General features: G+C 38.9%; 1 protein-coding gene across 2 annotated transcripts; it reads right to left on the bottom strand.

Annotated features, from left to right (window-relative positions):
* Nucleotides 1-160: 160 nt before the first annotated feature.
* Nucleotides 161-2,568, bottom strand: LOC147604625 (uncharacterized). 2 transcript variants are annotated; one of them, XM_086794972.1, is made up of 2 exons: nt 754-2,568; nt 161-660 (listed from the first exon to the last, which is right to left on the bottom strand). In XM_086794972.1, exons 1-2 carry the CDS (start codon nt 2,288-2,290, stop codon nt 431-433), a joined length of 1,767 nt encoding a protein of 588 aa, XP_086651098.1. In that variant the 5' UTR covers nt 2,291-2,568; the 3' UTR covers nt 161-430. The 2 variants fall into 2 exon arrangements, with proteins under 2 accessions (XP_086651098.1, XP_086651100.1); XM_086794974.1 differs by having other exon boundaries at nt 163-660; nt 766-2,568.
* Nucleotides 2,569-24,213: the final 21,645 nt, after the last annotated feature.

Below are 24,213 nucleotides of genomic sequence, written 5' to 3'. Positions count from 1 at the left end.
CCAATGCAAGGTTGAAATTAGCCCTTGTCTTTATTTCACAAGGATAGGAGTTTTTGACATAATTTAGCTACAATGGAAGCTTTTTGGATGTTTTTAATTGTATAGACAGGAATCTTTGAGGATTGTCTATATTTTAACAGAGAATGCTTTTAGGAAATTTATGTGCCTTAATTAAGAAGTCAAGCAACAAAAGCTAAGATGAACATGAAGCTCTAAGACAAGTAGGTTTAGATTTCAAAACTTACAAGTACACATGAAGCCTTTGGATCCACTTTTCCATAACCTGCATCTGCCCACAAACTCAAGTCTTCAGGAGTAAACTTCTTCTTCTAACAGGCCTATGTCTCTCCTGACATTTTTCAAGACTAAGCACCCATATACATTGGAGTTCAACAAAGCCCTACTATTGAAGATTAACACTTGCAGTGGTTTATTTGCTTGAAGCCATGATTCTATTGAAGAAGTTGAATAGCCTTTTTTCCTGTTCAGAAGCTATAGCATCATCATCAGCAGTCCTACTTTTCTCTTCTTGCTGTTGAGCAATAATCCCCAACTGCGCTGTTTTCGGCGAGTTGCCGAGATGCATGGTTCCGGCATTCTCCACATTGGCTTCAAGATACCTTCCACTTTGTACCTTTCTGTGATAACTTGCAGCAAACTCTGTGATTAAAAGTAAAAACAGATACTTTAGTGCCAATAATATAAGATATTCTTAGAGCAGTGGCATAATTTAAGGATAATCGAGGTGTTTACCGACATAATTACCATGTTGAGAAGGATAGCAAGCATCTATGTTGGAAGAGCTTGCAATGTGGCCTTGTGAAAGCTTCAAAGTGGTGTTTGATGTGATCTCAGCTGATGAGGTAGTTGCATCCCTCCTGCCTATGTTTTGTTGAACCCCTTTATTTGCATTATCCTCCAGAATAGCAGACCGTGTTTCAGAGCACCTCATAGCAGTATCAAGAGCTTGTGATGAGCTTTTCAAACTCTTGCTGAGAGCAAGAACTTGAGTGAAGATGGCTCCTAACTTGCCCTTGGTGAATGAACCGCCGCCCTTCGATTTAGCTGTAGTTGATTTGGAGCCCTTGGATTTAGCTGATGCATGTGTCTGCAACTCAACTGAAGAGAGGGTTTTTCGCTTTTTTATGCTGGTTTTACTGCTCTGTGCAGGGCCAGGGCTAGGGCTGATGCCGGGGGTTGCCTCTGCAGCAGCACCCCGCCTCAGCTTCTTCTTTCGCTTTACTGTCATAGCAGAGCTACTAGCAGGATTGGCTATGGCAAGCTCTTTGGAAAGTGTTTCTGATGCAACAATTGCCGACAGAGCCCTCCTCTTGGAGCCTCTCGGGGTTTTAGCCATGGCATTGCCCCCCGTCTTTTCCCCTTCATCCTTGCTTGCAGAGTCCATAGCTATACCTGCTGCCACCTCCTCTTCTTCCTCTCTTTTTTTCTGACGCATGTGATATGCATTGTCAAGCGCAGTCTTGGCTTGGGCAGCGGCACGGGCAGCAGCTCTGGCCATAGCCGTGGCTCTCTGCTTTGCACCATAAGCTTCCCTCTCAGCTATGGTGGCCACAATCCTGGCCGCAGTCAGGGCTTGCTGGTCGATCACTGGAAGCTTCACCTTGCAACCAGAAGAAGAAGTTTGTTGGGCTCTTTTGAAGCTGGCTGTTTTCCTCCTCTTGCTTGGGGGTTCCATTGATTGGCTGCTGCTGCCATTATTCCTAATATAGCATTCAATGCAGAGGGTGAGACCGGGCCCTTCTGGGGTGGGAGACCATAGCCTCTGAGCGCAATGGCGGTGGCTCAGGCGTTGGCATCTGCAGCAAGTGAGGAGGGCTGATGGTGATGATGAAGGTGAGACTTCCTTGAAAACCTGGAAACACAGGAAACAATACATGTGCTTGTTGAAAGAAAGCACACAGGAGCTGCAATGGTAGCTTCCGCCACTACTGCTGCCAAGGCGTGCGACGCGATGCAGAAGCACTCCACCATCTCCACAGGCGAAACACTTGTGGGAGAAGCTGTTCAGTAAGGTGTAAAGGGGAGAGCTGCGCAGGAGGGGACCATGCCCTGCCATGGCCATGGCAGCTTCACCATGTAGAGACCGTGTTGCTGTTGGAGACATTAGAGGTGGAGATGGAAGTGACCCAGCGATGCCAGCAGGTACATGATTGAGGCCTGCAATAAGCCTCTTCCTCGGGGGCAGAAGGCCTTGGGCTGTGCCTTCATGACTAGCTCTTTCTGCTCCAAATGCTGTTCTGTGCAACAATGATGAGCTGCAATGGGCCATGCTGGGAAGGACCTCCAAGCTCAATGACACTGTGTGCCACAAGCTCCTGGAGCGCTATTAATCTTTACCATTAGGGCGACAGTGAGAGAGTACAGAATCAAAAACCATTGAGATCCTTCTGCGCCTGTGCTCAACAGGGAAGCTCCAAGACACCAGTGTGTTTGTGGGGGGAGAGATGACTGAAAGGAGTACCGCTGCTATTCGCCCGTGAAAGCATATGCAGAGACACAGACAGAGAGAGAGAGAGACACACACACAACACACAGCAAAAGAAGCTAGCTGACAGAACCTCTCCTAGGCGCCCATGAAACCATATGAGAGAGAGAGAGAGACACACGCACAGACGCTGTGCGTGTGTGTGTGTGTGTGTACGCGCGCGCGCGCGCGCAGTGTTCAGCATCGTGTGTGTGTGTGTGCGTGTGTGTGTGTGTGTTTTTACCCCACCCACGACAACGCAATCATACACAGCATCAGCTTCCCATGCTGTCTTAATTTTCTAAATTCTTGAGCCTCCGTTTTTTTGGGGTGAAAATTTCAGATTTTCGTACCGCAGTCCTGTCGCACAAAATTCCACACGCACGTGCTTGTCCCCTTGGAACCTTCAAGTTGGATACAGTTACTCCTAGGCCTGTACGTGTATTAAATGTCACCTTGCTAGAGCCTCAAAGGCTATAAATACTAATGTAATCATTATTACCTATATGTACATTTTTTTCCCCATTTTTTTCCCATACATAAATATATATATTGGCACTTGCAAGTTACGTCTTACAAGCTTATAGATTTTTCTCATATCACCACTTTTTTTTTTATTTCACATTTACATGACTTTTTTTTTTTAGAGGGAGTTTTCTCGTCCCAACTTTATCGGTTGCATGAGCACTACTCAAGAAAAAAACGCAATTTTCAACCAATCAAAATAAGGATAACCCTTAAATCTATCACGTGTTTGTTCCGAAATCTCTACTAAATGTCGGTTTCATAACTAAAATATATGAAAAATCATTCCTTAAAATAAGCGCTACTTAAAATCTCTCTTAATTCTGGTCGGTGAAAATGCACTAGAATGCCATTCTTTTCAAGCACTGTGCACGAGCTTTGGAGCATCATGCCGGTAGCTTTGAATTTCCAAAGTAAAAAATACCCAATAGTATGTAATAGTGCATTCGAAATTGAGTGTTACAATACAATCGAGGTTTGTCACACAGTGAAACGATTTTATTTTATTTTTGGCGAGAGAAATTATACTAAATTATGAAAAGAGTATAAGTAGATTCCTAGTAGCATTTGCAATACCATTTTCCCAAAAGTTCTTCTAGTGTGAGTATTTCGAATTCTTTTCAAATGCATTACCTTCCTTGCATCACCCAAAATAGCTTGGTTTCAATTGAACAAATCTCAAGCCCTTGCTTTGTATAACCACTTTCTAATATTCATCCACAATGGTAGGTTGTTGAGCATTTCCAAAAGAGATGGAACACTTCCTCTGGCTCTCTTCTTACATAATATAACGGGGGAATACATTTGACTTTTCCCCCTTGCCAGGTGGCGAGGTCTTTAGCCCCTGCACCCGTCCACCATCGACGAATCAAAGGAGCGCCGCCAAAAGTGCAGCCGCCGTGCCTTAATCAAAGGAGCGCCGCCAAAAGTGCAGCCCGCCGTGCCTTCATGCATCAAGGAGCATTGCCAAAAAACCTGCAGCCAGTCGTGCCTTCATGCAGCCATGAGGGGGTGCCGCCGCGATGCGTCCATTTTAGCAATGAAGGGGGCGGCAAGTTTGGTGCTTGCACTGCTTCGAATCCTCCTTCTCGCCTTCGAGTCCGCCATTGACTTCAACTGCTGCTCCTCGCCTTCGAGTCCTTCTCGCGTTCTGCTGGTCCATCAGGGATTAGTAAGGCCTCTCTCTCTCTCTCTCTCTCTCTCTCTCTCTCTCTCTCTGCATGTCGTTTTGACGTGCTCTCTCTATGCATGTTATTTTAACGTGCTTTTTTGTGTTTTTTTAATGCATGTTGGTTGTCGTCGGCTCCTCCTCGCCTTCGACTGGTCCTCCTCTCGGGTTCTGTGGGTCAACCAAGGGTTAGTAACGCTCCTCTCTCTCTCTCTCTCTCTCTCTCTCTCTCTCTCTCTCTCTCTCTCTCTCTCTCTCTCTCTCTCTCTCTCTGTGCATGTCGTTTTGACGTGCTTTCTCTTCATGCATACCGTTTTAACATGCTTTTTTGTGTTTTTTTTTAATGCAAGTTGGTTGTCATCGGCACCTCCTCGCCTTCCTCCTCGTGGGTTCTGCAGGTCAACCAAGGGTTAGTAAGGCTCCTCTCTCTCTCTCTCTTTATTGAGGCTTAAGGAGACAAAGCTCATAATGATGCCTTTTGGGCCTAAAAGTAGGGGATCTCTCTAATTTTTGAACTAGGATTCTCTTTCTAGCTATTAAAACCCCCTACTAAGATCACTGATATCTACACTTTCATTCTTATTTACTCCACTTTAATAGTCATATTTGAAATTTCCCCCACATTTCGTTTCTTTCAATCATTACTATTATTCATCACGTTTCCTACCAACCTCTGCAATAAGATTCTCTCTCTCTCTCTCTCTCTCTCTCTCTCTCTCTCTCTCTCTCTCTCTCTCTTCCTTTTTCCCAAGCTCTCTTCTCCTATTGCGAATCTCTCTCCCTCTTCACAATAGAATATTGTGAATACAATAGGACAGCCCTAAGTCACTTTAGATTAGTCTCCTCCATTTTTCGAATGGTAAAAATTTCAGATTCAACACGAGTGCAGAAGGTGGACTTGCATATTCGCATATTGAATGAATATGCACCAATCAAGAAAGAGCATCTGAATGCACATGAGAAGCATGCAAGAAGACAACAGGGTTGGACTAATGTGGATCTTTGGATTGATGGATATTTATATCCTAATGATCCTTCTTCGCATTGTCCTCCACTCTTTACTGATCTCCCTTCATTTATTCAGTTTGTTAGAGAGGGCGAGAATGGGCTACTTGGGTATTGTAGAAGGTTAAGCATGAGCAATGCATGGAGAGTCCAATTTCTCCACTCACAAGCTTAAAAAGCACTTTGAGTAGTGCACAACATGCACTACAAGATGCACAAAATAATATTGTAGAGCTAGAGAAAAGAGACAAAGAGAAAGAGGCTCATGTTATGAAGCTACAAGACACAATCTCTCGCATCAAGAGCACCCCCGTGGGAGCAAGAGAGCGAAAGAGGACAATCATTAACATTCAAAAACTTGTAGTTAGTGGTGGTGCTCCTAAGCGAAGAATTCATGCAACAAGGTTTGCTTTTTGTTCTTTGGCTATTATTGTTGCAAGTAATTTTGCTTAAGGTATTTTTGGTTGTTGTGGTTGTTATAAGAAATAGATTAAGGTGTTTTTGGTAATCTTTATTGGTTTTTGATAGGAACTTTTTGAAAGAAGCATGTGGTGATAATGGTCCTCAAGACTTTGGAGAAATGTTACGTAGTTGTGTAAGGAGGCATGACATTCTTTCCATCATTCGAGACCCATGCCACAAGAAGATACGTCAGGTACTCGTCTCGCAAATGAGATAATGGATGACATTTCCAATCTTCTAAGCATTGAGAAGGTTCATAATGCATGCGATGAGGTGGGCATTAGCACAAAAGGATATCAAGCCCTCCATCAATTACTAAAAGATACACTCCGCAAACAAGGTATCACAAGGAATATTTTTCCTATCCCCAGAAAGATAAGATTAGCAAAGAGGACATGCAATGATGATGTGCAACGCAAAATTGGAGAATACTATTGAATCAATGATACATTAACCATTGGAGCTTGGGGAAAAAATCAAAGCACAAATGGTAAGATTATGTATCCCTACAATGAGTTCAACAATATATTTGTTGATCTACAACGTCTTCAAAGAGCTATGATCTTATTCTATGGACTGCCTAAACAATGTAAGTAATTTTTTACATTCTTTGCGAGCTAATAAAAAAATCTTTTAAGTACTAAAACTTATCTACTTTTGTTTGTCATGCAAGGTGAAAAGGTAAGTTTTGTGTTGAAAGTGGATGAGTGTCAGATTGTGAAAGGCAAGAGGTTAGAACGAATGAGTATCACACTTATGAATGAGGTAATGGCATATGCAAAGAGTGAGAACAACATGACTAAGGAGACTGAGTTACCTTTGGAAGGTTCTAATGAAAACCCAGACAATCAGACGAGCAATAGGGAGAGGGTTTGCAAGTTAAGTTTTCCCTCTTTTAGTGTCCAATTTGAGAGAGAGATATGGTGGCTTGGGGCGTTTGAAGTACCGATGAAGGAGACACATGAAGTGCTGGCTTGGATGTTTGATAGGATACCATGGATTACCAATGTCATTAAAGCATATATTCAGGGGGAAAAATTAGAAGTGGAGGGTAAGGGTACTTATACAATAGACTGGCATTTAGGAGGTGACTTGAAGACAATAAAGTGCCTTCTTGGGTGTCCACAAGGTGCTAACACCCCAAATCCTTATCCATGGTGCATGATAATGGTGAGATAAAAGAAACAAAAGAAGGCAGGAAGGAAGAGGAAACTAGAGAATCAAGATGATGAGAATGATACAGTGGGGATGATAATGCTGGCAATTGGGTTGGTGGTGTCTTGTCTGCTAACATGCTAGCTGAGCCAAACAGGCATTTGAGAGACCCCGAATGGAATCCTGTAATTCCATTCGAACTCAAGAATGTTATCTTTTGTACTTTGCATGCATTTATGCATGTGTTTGATCGTCTGCTCAAGTGTCACGTTGATTATGCATTTACTATGCATAAGTATCACGTTGATTATGCATTTATGTACTTTGCATGCATTTATGCATGTGTTTGATCGTCTGCTCAAGTGTCACGTTGATTGTCTGCTCAAGTGTCATGTTGATTATGCATTTACTATGCAAGGCAAGGAAAGACAACATGAAGCTCTTCAAAAAGTAGAGGAACTACTAAACTCAATTGGGTACCGTGGCGACAATGTGCAGATTACTGTTAACAAGAAGACCTCTGGCATAAATCATGAAGTGGCCCAGTAGGTGTCAATGAGTGGATATAAGGCAAGACATTTTCTAAAGAGGCTAGAAAAAGTAAAGAACTCAAAGTCCTGGGACTTGTGGAAGGATTTATGTAAATGCACAACGTTTGACTGCACCAATCCAAGCCTTGTAGTTCTACGTGAGAAGGTTTGGTCAAACTTCAATAAGATGATTAAATTAATGAGCAAAAGCAGAGGACAACTATAGAGGAGTGCCAAAAATTTCAAGAAGAGCTTCAAAATTTTACAAAATCCATGGTCGATACATGGGGTGATACCAACATTACACATTACATGGTAAACAAATTTCTTTCTACTCATCAATTTGAAATGATTATAAGGTATAAAGTATGGCTTTTGAATTGGTCGTGTTTTCTTTTGCATCACATTTTGTATGCACATGGCGCATACTTCATGAATGAATATGGCTCTTTTGACATGTGGATCACCCAAGGAATGGAAACATCTCACTACTGAGCTAGAGGAGTATATTTCAAAAACACCCGACATGGAGGAGGAAAGACTCATACAAATTACCTCAAAGAAATGTTCAATTGGTTCTACAGATATACTTTTGGGCGAAAACTATCAATGAAAAAGACTTGTACAAGTGATTTAGCAAAGGTAGCACAAAATCAAGCCAAAATGAGATCACTGAAGTGGAAAGCTGGCACACGACCAACGCGTCATGCGGCATGGAGATCATCAAGAAGATGAGAAGGAAGAATTTGGATTTAGTGTAAGGAAATTTTGTACACGAAATTTTAACATTTTTGCTTGGGAAATTTTGTATGCAAAATTTCGAAATTCAGTCAATACCATAAATCACATAAATTCACTCACTCAAGAACATATAAATTACCTTCAGGTTCTCATCCTCTTCCAACTTGGATGCATCCCAAACGTTGATGGAGCCTTCTTCATTTCCTTGATCAAGGGTGGGCAAGGGCTCTCTTCCAATTTCAGTAATTCCTAACTCCTCTTGAAGACTTTGAAATTCTAGCTCTATGGGAAGAGAAGATTCAGTCTCCTTGGGTTTTTCAAAGCACAATGACATGGCTCTAGGAGCTTCAATGAAGTTCTTTGTCACCTCAGTGTCCAACTTCAGAAACTCCTCTTTATGTTCATTTTCCACATCGAGTATACCGCTTGCAGATTCACAACCATCTGCTATAATTGCAAGGTAATAATCCTCCCTTAAATTATAAAGCTTTTGTATGTGGGAGAGAATAATAAAATTCTTGCCACCATTAATAAGAAAGGAGGGCAGCCCAGGGAGGACGAAGTTTGATTTCAAGTGTTCTCCATGCACATATGATCCCACATCAATAACAGTGGATGCCTTAAACTCTGCCACATCAAAACCTATGCTTTTAGAAGGCCGTCCTCATCACCAGAAACTAGGTCCATAACCTCATCATCAGATTCAATCTCTGTGACAAATGAAGCTTGTGAAACCTTTTGACCCTTTTGAACTTCCAGTTTATCCTTTGTGTAGTCCTCTGTCTGCAGAATAGATAAGCCACAAATCCAAAGTAGTACTCAAGAACTTTGCACTTTTTCTTGTTGCAGAGGACAGTGTTCAAGACAAATCTCTATCCTCTTATCTTCTGAAAAGGCATCCCACCTACCTGACATGCTCTTCTTTTTAGATGAGGATAGGGCAAAGCTATACATGTGAACATATTGTGATGATCCCTCGTTTATAATTTCTATACTAACCAATTTACTATATGCCTCCCACTCTTTCCGTAACATAGAGCTTGCCATGTCCTTAACAATTTGTTCTAAATTAAAGGGTACATTGAATATAGGCTCAACATCTGGAAGATTGAAACATCCTTGCCCCCTCCGCGCAACGGATTTGGGGGTGCTAGTAGCGGAAGTAGCACCCCTTGCGCGGTGCAAGGTCCTCTCACTCGGGGCCTCGCCCACACCACGGATATCCGGACAGGAGACTAATCCCTCGGTTCTTTAAAAAACTGAACCCGAAAAAACTTCCCTTGCCGGAAAGCACGGGCGATTCCTCCAGGATATTCTTACTCTAACGTAGTCAAGGTCATTACTAACCAAACTGATCCGACCGAACCTATAAAGACACTCGGTCAAATCAAGGAAGAAACTTGCACTTGGATCATAGAGATCAACGCTTTTTTTCCCATCGAGAGGCACAGCCGTTGATTCTTATCCATAGAACAATTACTATCCGAGATTTACTTCATCTATCGTATTATAACAGAATTGAGTCTCATTTTACGGATCCATCAGTCCAGCCTAACCCCATCCAGTCCCATGGGTTAGCCAACCGCCAACCACTGTAGTGATGGGATCCAATTTAGAATTTGGTTAGGTTTTGTCCCGGGTACCAGGGAGAAGAGTTCCCAGGCCCCCAGCCGAATATTCATACAAATTTAACACCAGTCATGCCACTTACATACCCAATATGACAGAATTGAGTCTCATTTTACAGATCCATCAGTCCAGCCTCCCCATCTAGTCCCATGGGTTAGCCAACCGCCAACCACTATAGTGATGGGATCCAATTTAGAATTTGGTTAGGTTTTGTCTCGGGTACCAGGGACAAGAGTTCCCAGGCCCCCTAGCCGGATATTCATGCAAATTTAACACCAGTCATGCCACTTACACACCCAATATGAAATTGCCTTTTTCAGAGATTCAACCATCTTTAAAACAATCATTTAACCAAACCATAGTATCACTGATCACAATCCTCCAAAAATATCCGGTTGAATCTTAATTTCCAATCATTCCTTCATCGGAGTATCTATGGCATCATTGGCAACCAGAACGCTCACCACCTGTCCACTCAGGGGCCTTTTCAATAGTTCCTAGCTCATACTACCCGGGAATATATTCACTTATAAAAATCAAGATGGAATCTCCGTTGAAGATCAGCAAGATCAACCAACATATCCATATATAAAAAAGCCATGGACTCATCCGTTGAGGACTAGCAAGGTTAGTCAACCAGATCCATGCCCGATTTCAGAAAACAACTCTTACTCCTTGTTCCAATATCTTCAACGACGCACGTGTGGGTATCTTCGGCGACCCAGAGCCCGAGCACCGTATGGTCAGCACCCTCTAGGATCCTTCTCGCAGGTCACCTAGTGCTTCACTCATAGGCCGCTTTCTTGGTCCCTCATCCATCGTAACGGAAGCTCACCATTTAAATCGAACCGAGGCTGGTCAAGACCTCGCCCGACCTTGCTACGCGAGACGTCCTCCGTTGACTCTCCGTCAGCTGTTGCAACTTTATCAGTTAGATCTCCACGATCTTATTGACAAGACGGTCAAAATGCTTCCCCAGCATTCTTGACATAAAACGGTCATTTACAAACAGGTCACAAATACAGTTTCTATAATGAACTCTCGTCTTTCCACATTATCCCTCATCAGTCCACATTACTTATGCCACATTCAATTCATATGTGTACCCATTCTCATCCAATCACATCATTTTCCATCTCATCACATCAGCAGATTCATTCACATCACATATCATTCATTCACATCACATAGCATATCATATCATTCATTCACATCCCATATCATTCATTCACGTCCTGATTCACATGTCATCACATCTCATCCATTCACTCATATCGACGTCACATGTCATCACATCTCATCCATGCACTCATATCGACGTCACATCCTTTCACACACATTCGCATCCATTATTCCACCTACACCTCCACATTCGTACATCCACATCCATATCCACAACTATACATCCACGTCCACATCCGCATTCATACATCCACATCCGTACATCCACATCCACATTCATACATCCACATCCATTTCCACATCCACATCCATATCTACATCCATACATCCATTTCCACATCCACATTCATACATCCACATCCACATCCACATTCATGCATCCACATCCATACATCCATTTCCACATCCACATTCATGCATCCACATCCATACATCCATTTCCACATCCACATTCATACATCCACATCCACATCCACATTCATGCATCCACATCCATACATCCATTTCCACATCCACATTCATACATACACATCCACATCCACATCCACATCCATACATCCATATCCACATCCTCATTCATACATACACATCCACATCCACATCCACATCCATACATCCTCATCCACATCCACATCCACGTTCATACATCCACATCCATACATCCACATCCACATCTACATCCATACATCTATTTTCACATCCACATTCATACATCCACATCCACATCCACATCCATACATCCATATCCACATCCACATTCATACATCCACATCCACATTCAAACCCATACATCCACATCCATACATCCACATCCACACATCCACATCCACATCCACATTCATACATCCACATCCACATCCACATCCACATCCACACATCCATATTCACATCCACATTCATACATCCACATCCATACATCCACATCCACATCCACATCTACATCCATACATCCATTTCCACATCCACATCTACATCCATACATCCATTTTCACATCCACATTCATACATCCACATCCACATCCACATCCATACATCCACATCCACATCCATACATCCACATCCACATCAAAATCCACACATCCACATCCACATCCACATCCACATCCATATCTCTACATCCATTTTCACATCCACATTCATCCATATCTACATCTATACATCCACATACACATGCATATCTCTTCTTTCATATATAAATCCGTATTCACATCCGTGTACTTCCCATCTCACCCTTTCACATATCCTCTCAACCCTTTTCTCATCTCATTATTCACATTTACATTTATTTCCATTACATCACATCGTATCACATCCTATTTTCATCTTATCACATTCATTCACATCCTATCGCATCCCATACACACATCCATTCTCATCCTATCACAGCCCATACACATCTTATAACATCCTATCACATGCTATTACTATTTAATAGCTTTTTCTAGATTGATACCGATAATAGGACTTTTTCTAAATTTCAGCCAATTGCTTGGCCTAATTAAAGATTCTTTTTCTGACAACTAGTTCCGTATTCCTTCTCAATTCTTCAATTGAATTATATTCAATATTCTTCTTTTGAATAAAAGAATTCATGGGATTTGTAGAAATCAATTCTACCCATATTTCCTCTTATGGTAAAATCATCATAAATCGAATTTATACTAAAAAAATTTCTCTTCTTCCCATTTAATTTCTAGGATCCCAATTACCATGGGAATTCTTCTTTTTCCATCAAATATTTCTTATAAAATAAATTCATTTAAAATATCCATTATTTTAAATATTTCAATTACCATGGGAATTCTTCTTTTTCCATCAAATATTTCTTATAAAATAAATTCATTTAAAATATCCATTATTTCAATATGCTAGAAATTTCTCTTTGTCCATCTAAATGATGGAATTCCAAATGTAATAGGAATTCCTCTTTTAACATTTAATTATTTCTCATAGATAAATAAATTTATCTAAAAATTCATCTTTGAGTTTAAATGAATAACCCCATAATTCCAATATGATAGGAAATTCTCTTTTTCCCATCCAATGATGGAATTCCAATTACAATGGGAATCCCTCTTTTAACATTTAATTATTTCTCATAGATAAATACATTTATCTAAAATTTTATTTTTAAAATTAAACCACTAGAATTAGTAGAACCAGATAAGTACTCACCCACCCATAATTGAATGCCTTTCTTAACTTTTGCTTTAGAATACAGATACGCACACACTCCTCTTTAAACTTTAACTTTTAAAAACAATCCATTGATAAACAATTATTGGTTACAGATGTCATAACTCAAAATTTTCATTCAATCCTTGTTTCTCACAAAACAGTATCACTCTGGACTCTCCGTTGAGACCAGCATCAACAACGAGATCCAGTAACAGATTACAATAATTTTCTTGTCATCATACATATATATATCTTCCGTGACATACGCATGGGTGTCCTAAGCACCGCGAGCCCCTGCATCGCCTGGTCAAAACCCTCCAGGATCCTCCTTAGGTGTCCTAGCACTTCACTCAGGGACCGCTTCGTTGGCCCTCGCCCATCGTACCAGAAGCACACCATTTTTTACCATACCTAGGCTGGTCAAGACCTCGGTAGGTTTTTGCCGCGTGAGCCGTCCTTTGAACACTCCCCGCCAGCTATTGCAACTAAACTTCCCTTAGAAAAACACATACACCAAATGCTCCCTCCAGCATTCTAGCGTAAGACAGTCCTTAAGAAAATAGGGTTTCTATGCAAGTTTTCAGTTTTGATTTTCTTTTGAATACAATGGGTATATTTTAAATCCGTATCCCAATACTTCTAGATCACAGGTCTAAAATTTCAACATAATTTCTTGAATTCTGTATTCTTGATCCTCAGATCAAAATCAAAGGGTCTCAACTTAGTTTCAGATTTGGTGGGTGATTTGAGTGTATTTTCCTGAACTGGTCACATCGTCTTTTCTTGAAATTGACGAAGGAGTTATGTCTTGGTCATAGTCTGATTCAGGGTTTGAGTCTGGAAAGGTTCTCCTGAACTATCTTTCTCGAAGGGTAATATTTCAATTACTACTTTACTGAATTTCATTCATTGATATTTGCTTAACTGAATTCAAAACTAATCACCAATTTCTATGAGGAAATAAATTAATCATTTATCTAAAATTCTGACTTCGATAGTTTTTCTGAATTTTCTCATTACCATCCTAGAGAATATGAAACGGTAGAATTTTCTCTCACAGAGTATTTACTTATTCATTTACCAAAATTCATGGGATTTAAACATAGGATTAAAGAGAACTCTTATTTTGATATAAAAAATCTGTATGCATTTGTTTATGCATAAAATCCAACTTCTATGGAAATAACACTTTTATATAAAAGAAAATCCTTTTATGCATCTATTTATTCATAAAAATCAATTTTGATGAAAGTAACACTTTTATAATTAAAAAAATTCTTTTATGCATCTATTTATGCATAAAAATCAATTTTGATGAAAGTAACACTTTAAAATAAAAAAAATCTTTTATGCATCTATTTATGTATAAAAATCAATTTTGATGAAAGTAACACTTAAAAAAAAATCCTTTTATGCATCTATTTATGCATAAAAATCAATCTTGACGAAAGTAACACTTTTATAATAAAAAAATTCTTTTATGCATCTATTTATGCGTAAAAATCAATTTTGATAAAAGTAACACTTTTATAATAAAACAAAATTCTTTTATGCATCTATTTATGCATAAAAATCAATTTTGATGAAAGTAATAATAATAAAAATTCTTTTATGCATAAAAATTAATTTTGATAAAAACACTTTTATAATAATAAAAATTCTTTTATGCATCTATTTATGCTGCATAAAAATCAATTTTGATGAAAGTAACACTTTTATAAAATTAAAAAAAATCTTTTATGCATAAAAATCAATATTGGTGAAAGTAACACTTTTATAATTAAAAAAATCCTTTTATGCATCATTTTATGCATAAGAATCAATATTGATGAAAGTAACACTTTTATAATAAAAAATTATTTCCAATATGCATCTTTCTATGCATAGAATTTAATTCTAATGAAAATCACACTTTTATATTAAAAAAATATCCAATTATATGCATCTTTCTATGCATAGAATTTAAATTTTAATAAAAATAACACTTTTATAATAAAAATATTTCTACTATGCATTTTTCTATGCCTAGAATGAAAATAACACTTTTAGAACACACAAATGGTGGGGATTACTCTTTTTGAATAATAAAAGATAAAACTTATTTTACAAAATTTAAGAAAATTTTGCCATAACCTCCTTTGTATGGCTGACCATTTTTCAATTTTTTCTATCCTCAAGTTACTTAAAAATTATCCCAAATGGTTTAAAGCATTCTAAACTAATTAAATTTCACTTTTAAAAGAGATACAATATGAAAAGTTTAACTCTAACAATTTGATTACTTATCTAGGATAAAGAAAGGTTGAATTTAAGAATGAAGAGAGGGGGAAAGCCTTTCCAACAAGGCATAACATCATTTTTTCATTTTAAGAAAACAAAAATTAGAAAACCATTAAAAGGAATAAAGAAAAAGTAGGATTTCTAGCTTACTTGAATTTATGTGAGCTTTCCTTTGTCTTGATGGTTTGAGGGATCTACTCTTGTTTGCAACAAGAGTGGCCACCAGTTCTTTTGAAGAGGGAAAGGTCAAAAACTAATGGATTATCAATAAATTCATTATTTTTGGCTCTGGGGGGGTGGAGTAAAGTAACAGTGCATAAAACACTATAAAGCTTCTACAAAGGGGAGGCTTCTATCTATAGAAAAAAGTGAGCTTCTAACCAAGCAAACTGATTCTAGAATTATCCAGATCAGTTTGGTCAATTTTTTACTATTTTTGGGTTAGTTTAGCTTACTTTTTGGAACTGGACTTGAATTAGTAGGAGGGAGAGAGGAGAGATGAAATATCTCAATATTTGAGAATTTAAAACTCCACCACACATGTGAAATAGGCGCCTCCTTCATGAGGGGGAATCCCCACTCTTGAGGTGTCAAAAATTCATTTTTTTAGTATTTCCTTTGGTCCTTAGTCGTCCACTCTTCATCTTATGTGAGTATTTACTCATTTTTGGGGGGATTTTCTTTATTTCTTCAATTCATCTCTTCCATACATTTGGATGAATCTGATTGTCCCCTCAGAACCTTAATTTAAAATTTTCAAAAAATCTGGACCCTTAGGATAAGGCCTTTTGAATAGATTATAATTTATTTCTAATGCACCTTTTGAAAATCTTTTTGAACTTCTGTTTCGGGGGAATTTATTTTAATAAGAAGAGATATTTTTCCATCCAAAAATATCTAAAATCTGAATAATCTCTCTCTAGAATATTTTCTCTCTCTAAGCCAAAATAGGTAGAAACAAGATCTTTTATATTTCTGAAGAGGGATTTGATTATAGGGGGAAGATATTGGACATCTTGAGGGGCTGGGGAGGAATCTTACATTCTCTCCCACTTGAAAAATGTGAGATGTCCTCATCTCGCAAACTAGGGGTAATCTCGCAACAGTTCGGCTTCTTTCTCCCAGGTGGCATCTTCAAAAGGATAGAACTTCCATTTAACCAATAATTCTCTCAGAATTCTATTCCTGAGAACCTTTTCTTGAACATCAAGGATTTCTTCAGATTGGAGTTCCATCTGCCCTTGGGTTGAAGAAGTTAAGATTTTATCATCAAGTACATGATTCGGGCTTGGTATATACTTTTTAAGAAGGCTGACATGAAATACATTATGTACTTTGAGATGAGGAGGCAGAAGAAGCTCGTAGGCTAAGTCACCTACTTTCTTTGTAATCAGATATGGCCCACAATATCTGGGGGATAACTTCTTGTACTTCCGAAGAGATAGAGAACTTCTTTTGGGGCGTACTCGAATCAAGACCATATCTGCTTCTTCAAATTTTCTATCTGACCTCTTCTTATCTGCATACTATTTCTGTCTATCCTGGGCAGCTTTTATATCTTTGCGAATTGACTGCATCTGCTGCTCCATGTCGTCAAGCATCTGTCTGGACATCTTGACCCTAATCAATGGATCAGACCAAGTTAATGGAGTTAAACAATCTTGTCCATATACAGAGCTTTGGAAGGGCTCATCCCAATACTTCAGTGATAAGAAGCACTGTAGGCGAACTCGACTAGGTGCAAATAACTTAGACACGTCTTGGGTTCCCTGCCACACACAGCATGATCGAAGTATATCTTTGATTACTTGGTTTACCCTTTCTTTTTGGCCGTCGGTCTCGGGGTGGTAAGCTGTGCTGAGATCCAAGAAAGTTCCTACTGCTTCGAAAAATGCAGTCTAGAATCTTGACGTGAACTTGGGATCTCGATCACTTACTATTCTCTTGGGTAGGCCATGCAATCTGAAGATTTCCTTGAGGAACACTCTGGCCACATCCACTGCAATGTAGGTTTCTTTTACTGGAATCAGATGGGCAACTTTGGTTAGTCTATCAACTACCATGAAGATGGAGTTGTAACCTGATTGCACTGAAGGTAATCCAGTAATAAAATCCATACTGATACATTCCCACTTCATCTGGGGGATGTCTGGGGGATGTCTAATGGATGTAACTTCATAGGCATTTTTACTCTCTCGGCCTTGACTTTCTGACAGGTCAGACATTGACGTACATGATTAAGCACATCCTTTTTTAGACCAGGCCAAAAGAAGCTTTTCTTCACAGACATGTAGGTTTTGATGAAACCTAGATGTCCTGCAATAAGGTTGTCATGGGCTTCATTCAGAATTTGTTCCCTCATCATTGGGAATGCATAGTCTGCGATTATAATACATAATTCCATCATCCAGGATGTACCCTTGAACTTGGTTCAACTCCTGAGGAGTTTTGCTTTCCTGCAATAGTAGGGTAGCAATAGGGCCAAAGAATCTATCCTGCATGATCTTCTCTCTTGCTTCATTAATCAATGGATTTGACACCACTGTGATTGCAAGCAAGGAGGCTTTTCTGCTGAGGGCATCTACTACCACATTTTCTTTGCCTGGGCGGTACTTGATTTCAAAATCAAATTCCTATAGGGTCTGCATCCACCTTCTTTGGCGCATGTTGAGATCCTTGTGAGTGAAGATCCACTTTAAGCTCTGATGATCTGTCATCAAAGTGAATCTTTGACCCAGTAGGTAATGTCTCCACAACTTCAGGGCATATACTACTGAAAGTAGTTCCAGGTCATGGAGAGCATAATTCCTCTCATGCGTTCTGAGTTTTCGGGATTCATAGGCCACTGCATGACCTTCCTGCATGAGTGCACCTCCCAAGGTAAAACCACTGGCATCAGTTACTACCTCAAAGGGTAGAGAGAAATCTGGCAACTTTAGAACGGGATTGGTTACCAAGGCGGTATTCTTTTTGAGAAGATTAGTCAGGGGGGAAGCTATGAGAGCATACTTTGGTATAAAAATTCTATACCAGCTAGTCAATCCCAAGAATCCCCTGACTTCTTTCACTGTTTTTGGTTCAGGCCAATGTATGACTTCTTGGACTTTTGCGAAATCTGGAGAAATTCCATCTTTGGATACTGAAAAGTCCAAGTATTCAACATGGTTGGTAGAGAAAGTGCATTTGCTCTTTTTTGCAAAGAGTTGGTGCTTCCTTAGAATCTCAAGAACGTTTTTGACATGAGCTTCATGGTCAGCTACATTCTTTGAGTAAATCAGAATATCATCAAAGAAAATAAGAACAAAATCATCCAAGTATTCTCTCAGAATGTCCTGCATTAGGCGATTGAATGTAGCTGGGGCATTTGTCAATCCAAACGGCATGACAATGAATTCATAATGCCCATACCGAGTATTGATGGCTGTCTTTGGGATAGCTTGCTCATTAATCCTGATCTGATAATACCCTGATTTGAGATCTATCTTTGTGACGATCTGGGCTCCACTTAGCTTGTCTAGAAGCTCATCAATTCTGGGGATAGGATACTTATTCTTAACTGTCAGCTGATTGAGACCTCTGTAGTCCACACACAGTCTTAGCATTCTATCTTTCTTTTTCTGAAAGAGAGCTAGCGCACCCCAAGGTGAAACACTGGGTCTTACAAACCCTTGTTCTAACAGCTGTCTAAGCTGTTCCTTGAGTTCGATGGCTTCAAGAACTGGCATTTTGTACGTGCGCAAGGCTACTGGCTGAGCTCCGAGGGTCAATTGTATCTCATGATCTACTTCCCGAATTGGAGACATCTCAGTTAATTCTACTGGGAATAAATCATCATAATCACTTAACCATTCACGTTCTTTAGCTTTTAACTTTGTGTCTACTAGATTCATTTTGACAACATAAATGAGCTGCTTCTTTCTAAGTCCTTTTAGTAACTTAGAAGCTTTTACTAATTGCAAACTTGGGGATCCTGAAATTCCGGTTCCTTGAACTTTATTTCCGTGAAGGTCATGGAAGGAAATGGTTCCATTATGACAGTGAATGTCAGCTTGATTTTTGTGGAGCCAATCCATTTCAAGGATCCCGTCGAAAACTCCCAAAGGTATAACTCTGGAACTGACAGTCACTTAAACTCCCATCTAGAAATACGATCTGTCTCAAGGTGAGTGAAAAGAATCTTCCCACTCTCCAATTCAACTTGCATAGGTTTCCCTGATTTCTGTTTTAAGACTAGCTTATGCAAGCATCCTAGGGAAATGAAAGAATGAGTACTGCCTAAATCAATCAAAAGCTTAAAAGGCCTACCCTGATACTCAGTCTTGATAGAGGTGGGGCTCCTGAGAAAGTGTTATGTGGGAAGGGTCCTCCTTCACTTTTGAATCTCCCAGTATCCTGATTGTGATTTGGGCCTTGCTGCCTCTTTGAGGGAGGAAAGTTTGAAGTACTTCCTGGGGTTTGGAATCTTTTAAAGTTAGAGGGTGCAGGCTTCGGCGGAACCTTAACAACAAAGGCTTTGGCAAAGTCCTTTGCCATTCTTATTACTTTGGCCATTGAGATAGGTTTGGCATTCTTCCACTAAGGTGTCCAATGGCTCGTTCATTCCTCCAATGAATCTGGCCATCAGCTGCTCTTCATCCAATTGCGGGGAATATTTGAGGAGAAGGGCAAAAGCCTGATGGTACTCTTTAATTGTCCGGCTATCCTGCTTTAGTTCTAAGAATTCATTCATGCCCGGAGGACAAAACCTCTTTTTGGGGTAAGCTTTAAGATCGGTCTAGGTTTGGGTATTCCGATCGAGACGGTTGGTCTCGCAGTGATTCCTCCAAGCGACCTTGGCCGTTTCCACAATCTTTAACCTGGCGAGAGCCATCTTGCTTCTCTCATTGTAGCCAGTTACATCAAAGTATTCTTCCATAGCCTCAATCCACTTCTCCACCACTTCACCTAACTGCTCCCCTTCACCCTTGAAGGGACAGTTACATCAAAGTATTCTTCCATAGCCTCAATCCACTTCTCCACCACTTCACCTAACTGCTCCCCTTCACCCTTGAAGGGACCAGGCTGTGCAGGGCTTTTTGAACATCTGGATCTAACTCTTTGTCTCATCGGTTAGAGGATTTGGTTGCCTTGCACGGGCCGCGCGCCTCATGATTCTGAAAAACCGAGATTTTCATCAACTTAACTTTGACAACAGATTTATGATTATTTAATTTTTACGGTTTATTCTTTAAATAGATAATTATTTCATCATACTTCATGAAAAGATTTACTCTTATAATTTTATTAACCATATTCATAATCATGAAAACAATTTGGAATTTTTTTTGCAAAACATCGTTTATTATCAAAACTTTTTGATATATACATAGAGCATCACGGCTCCCAAAATCACTGCCTCAATCGCGTACGCATAAAGAAGTGAAACTGCGAAGGAGACATCATGGTACACACGATTCATTACAGAAAGAGGTGTTGTAATTCTACTTCTAGGGATAAAGCGGCTAAGAAGCCTAAAAACTCGGCATGAAATTCTGAAGTTCCTGGGTGAATGATCAAAGAGTTGTACATGCTAAACAAGCCCTAGCCTTATTAGAATCATGGCTAAGGAAATATTTTGCCTGAGCCTCTGCTGAGGCTGACTGGTACTGACATTAATACATTGTCCTCCAAAGAACCACATATACCGGCCTCGCTCAATAGGATCAGGAAAGTAAAGACTCTCAAAATGACGTGTGAGTCTCACTCTGCTTACTCGGGTCATAGTAGCGTTGATGAGGTGCTCGAATGCAAAGGCTATCATATCCTGACTTTGGGAGAGTTCAGGAATGCTAGATAGATTCGGGGTATCCATCTATAAACTTCCAATTCAATTTATGAGTTTTTAATTTTTGAAGTTCATTCAACATAATATTAACACGTGAAAACATTATTTCCCAGATTTACTTTAAAATTTTAAGCAATTTCTGTTGCTGTTACGTAAATTTACAACAGTGCTCTAATACCAACTGTGGGATCCCAACTACCCCCTCTACGCAACGGATTCTCGGATGGTAGCAGCACGGAAGTAGCTTCCTCTTGTGCGGGGCAGGGTTTCCCACTCGGGGCCTCGCCCTCGAATGTCTGGGCATGAGACTAAGCTGGTGGTCATTCCGAAAACCAAAACTAAGAAAATTTTCCATGCTCAAAAAGCGGGGACGATTCCACCATTTTGAATTTCTTAACGAGTTTTTCTAACGAGGTCAAGATACTGAACTAACCTTCATCTGAATAAACCAAATAGAAGGGAAAATATTACAGACTTAACTTGAAGGGATCAACGCTTTTTTCCTAATTGAATCAGGTACAGTCGTCGTTGATCTATTCATTAGAGAAGTCTTCAGACTTTTATTTAACTACTCGAGTTCTACGCGTACTCCTATTAATTAATTTTATTATTAAAACTCTACTGATTCCAGCCTAAGCCCAGGGGTTCCACCGCCCAACCACTGGAATTAGTAGAACTAGAGAAGTACTCACCCACCCATAATTGAATGCCTTTCTTAACTTTTGCTTTAGAATACAGATACGCACACACTCCTCTTTACACTTTAACTTTTATCCATTGATAAACAATTATTGGTTACAGATGTCATAACTCAAAATTTCCATTCAATCCTTGTTTCTCACAAAACAGTATCACTCTGGACTCTCCATTGAGACCATCAGGTCACCAACGAGATCTAGTAACAGATTACAATAATTTTCTCATCATTATGATCTATTCATTAGAGAAGTCTTCAGACTTTTATTTAACTACTCGAGTTCTAAGCGTACTCCTATTAATTAATTTTATTATTAAAACTCTACTGATTCCAGCCTAAGCCTAGGGGTTTCACCACCCAACCACTGGAATTAGTAGAACTAGAGAAGTACTCACCCACGCATAATTGAATGCCTTTCTTAACTTTTGCTTTAGAATACCGATACGCACACACTCCTCTTTAAACTTTAACTTTTATCCATTGATAAACAATTATTGGTTACAGATGTCATAACTCAAAATTTCCATTCAATCCTTGTTTCTCACAAAACAGTATCACTTTGGACTCTCCATTGAGACCATCAGGTCACCAATGAGATCCAGTAATAACAGATTACAATAATTTTCTCCTCATCATACATATATATATCTTTTCCAACGACATACGCATGGGTGTCCTAAGCACCCCGAGCCCATGCATCGCCTAGTCAGAACCTCCAGGATCCTCCTTAGGTGTCTTGGCACTTCACTCAGGGACCGCTTTGTCGGCCCTCGCCCATCGTACCGGAAGCATACCATTTTTCACCATACCTAGGCTCGTCAAGACCTGGGCAGGTTTTTGCCGCGTGAGCCGTCCTTTGAACACTCCTCGCTAGCTGTTGTAACCGAACTTCCCTTAGAAAAACACATATACCAAATGCTCCCTCTAGCATTCTGGCTAGCATTCTGGCGTAAGACAGTCCTTTAAGAAAACAGGGTTTCTATGCAAGTTTTCAGTTTTGATTTTCTTTTGAATACAATGGGTATATCTTAAATCTATATCCCAATACTTCTAGATCACAGGTCTAAAATTCCAATAGAATTTCTTGAATTCTGTATTCTTGATCCTTCGATCAAAATCAAAGGGTCTCAACTTAGTTTCACATTCGGTGGGTGATTTGAGTGTATTTTCCTGAACTGGTCACATCGTCTTTTCTTGAAACTGACGAAGGAGTTATGTCTTGGTCATAGTCTAATTCATGGTTTGAGTTTGGAAAGGTTCTCCTGAACTATCTTTCTTGAAGGGTAATATTTCAATTACTACTTTACTGAATTTCATTCATTGGTATTTGCTTAACTGAATTCAAAACTAATCACCAATTCCTATGAGGAAATAAATTAATCATTTATCTAAAATTTTGACTTCGATAGTTTTTCTGAATTTTCTCATTACCATCCTAGAGAATATGAAACGGTCGAATTTTCTCTCACAGAGTATTTACTTATTCATTTACCAAAATTCATGGGATTTAAACATAGGATTAAAGAGAACGCTTATTTTGATATAAAAAAACTATATGCATCTGTTTATGCATAAAATCCAACTTCTATGGAAATAACACTTTTATATAAAAGAAAATCCTTTTATGCATCTATTTATGCATAAAAAATAATTTTGATGAAAGTAACACTTTTATAATTAAAAAAATTCTTTTATGCATCTATTTATGCATAAAAATCAATTTTGATGAGAGTAACACTTTTATAATAAAAAAACTATTTTATGCATTTATTTATGCATAAAAATCAATTTTGATGAAAGTAACACTTTTATAATAAAAAAAATTATGCATCTATTTATGCATAAAAATCAATTTTAATGAAAGTCAAAGTTTTATAATAAAAAAATTCTTTTATGCATCTATTTATGCATAAAAATCAATTTTTATGAAAGTAACACTTTTATAATAAAAAAATTCTTTTATGCATCTATTTATGCATAAAAAATAATTTTGATGAAAGTAACAATTAAAAAATTCTTTTATGCATCTATTTATGCATAAAAATCATATTTGATGAAAGTAACACTTTTATAATAATAAAAATTCTTTTATGCATCTATTTATGCATAAAATTCAATTTTGATGAAAGTTACACTTTTATAATTAAAAAAATTTTTAATGCACCATTTTATGCATAAAAATCAATATTGGTGAAAGTAACACTTTTCTAATTACAAAAAATCCTTTTATGCATCATTTTATGCATAAGAATCAATATTGATGAAAGTAACATACAGTGGGAGGGGGGAACAACCATACCGGTGGTCTATAATGAATGAGGGCTCACCACCACTGTCTAAAGAAAGGACCGT

Source organism: Cibotium barometz, chromosome 61, assembly GCF_041138505.1.
Source record: "Cibotium barometz isolate CiBa-2024 chromosome 61, ASM4113850v1, whole genome shotgun sequence".
In the NCBI taxonomy this organism is placed as follows: Eukaryota; Viridiplantae; Streptophyta; class Polypodiopsida; order Cyatheales; family Cibotiaceae; genus Cibotium; species Cibotium barometz.
The sequence above is the reverse complement of the archived record's forward strand: the minus strand, read 5'-3'. Positions and strand labels throughout refer to the sequence as shown.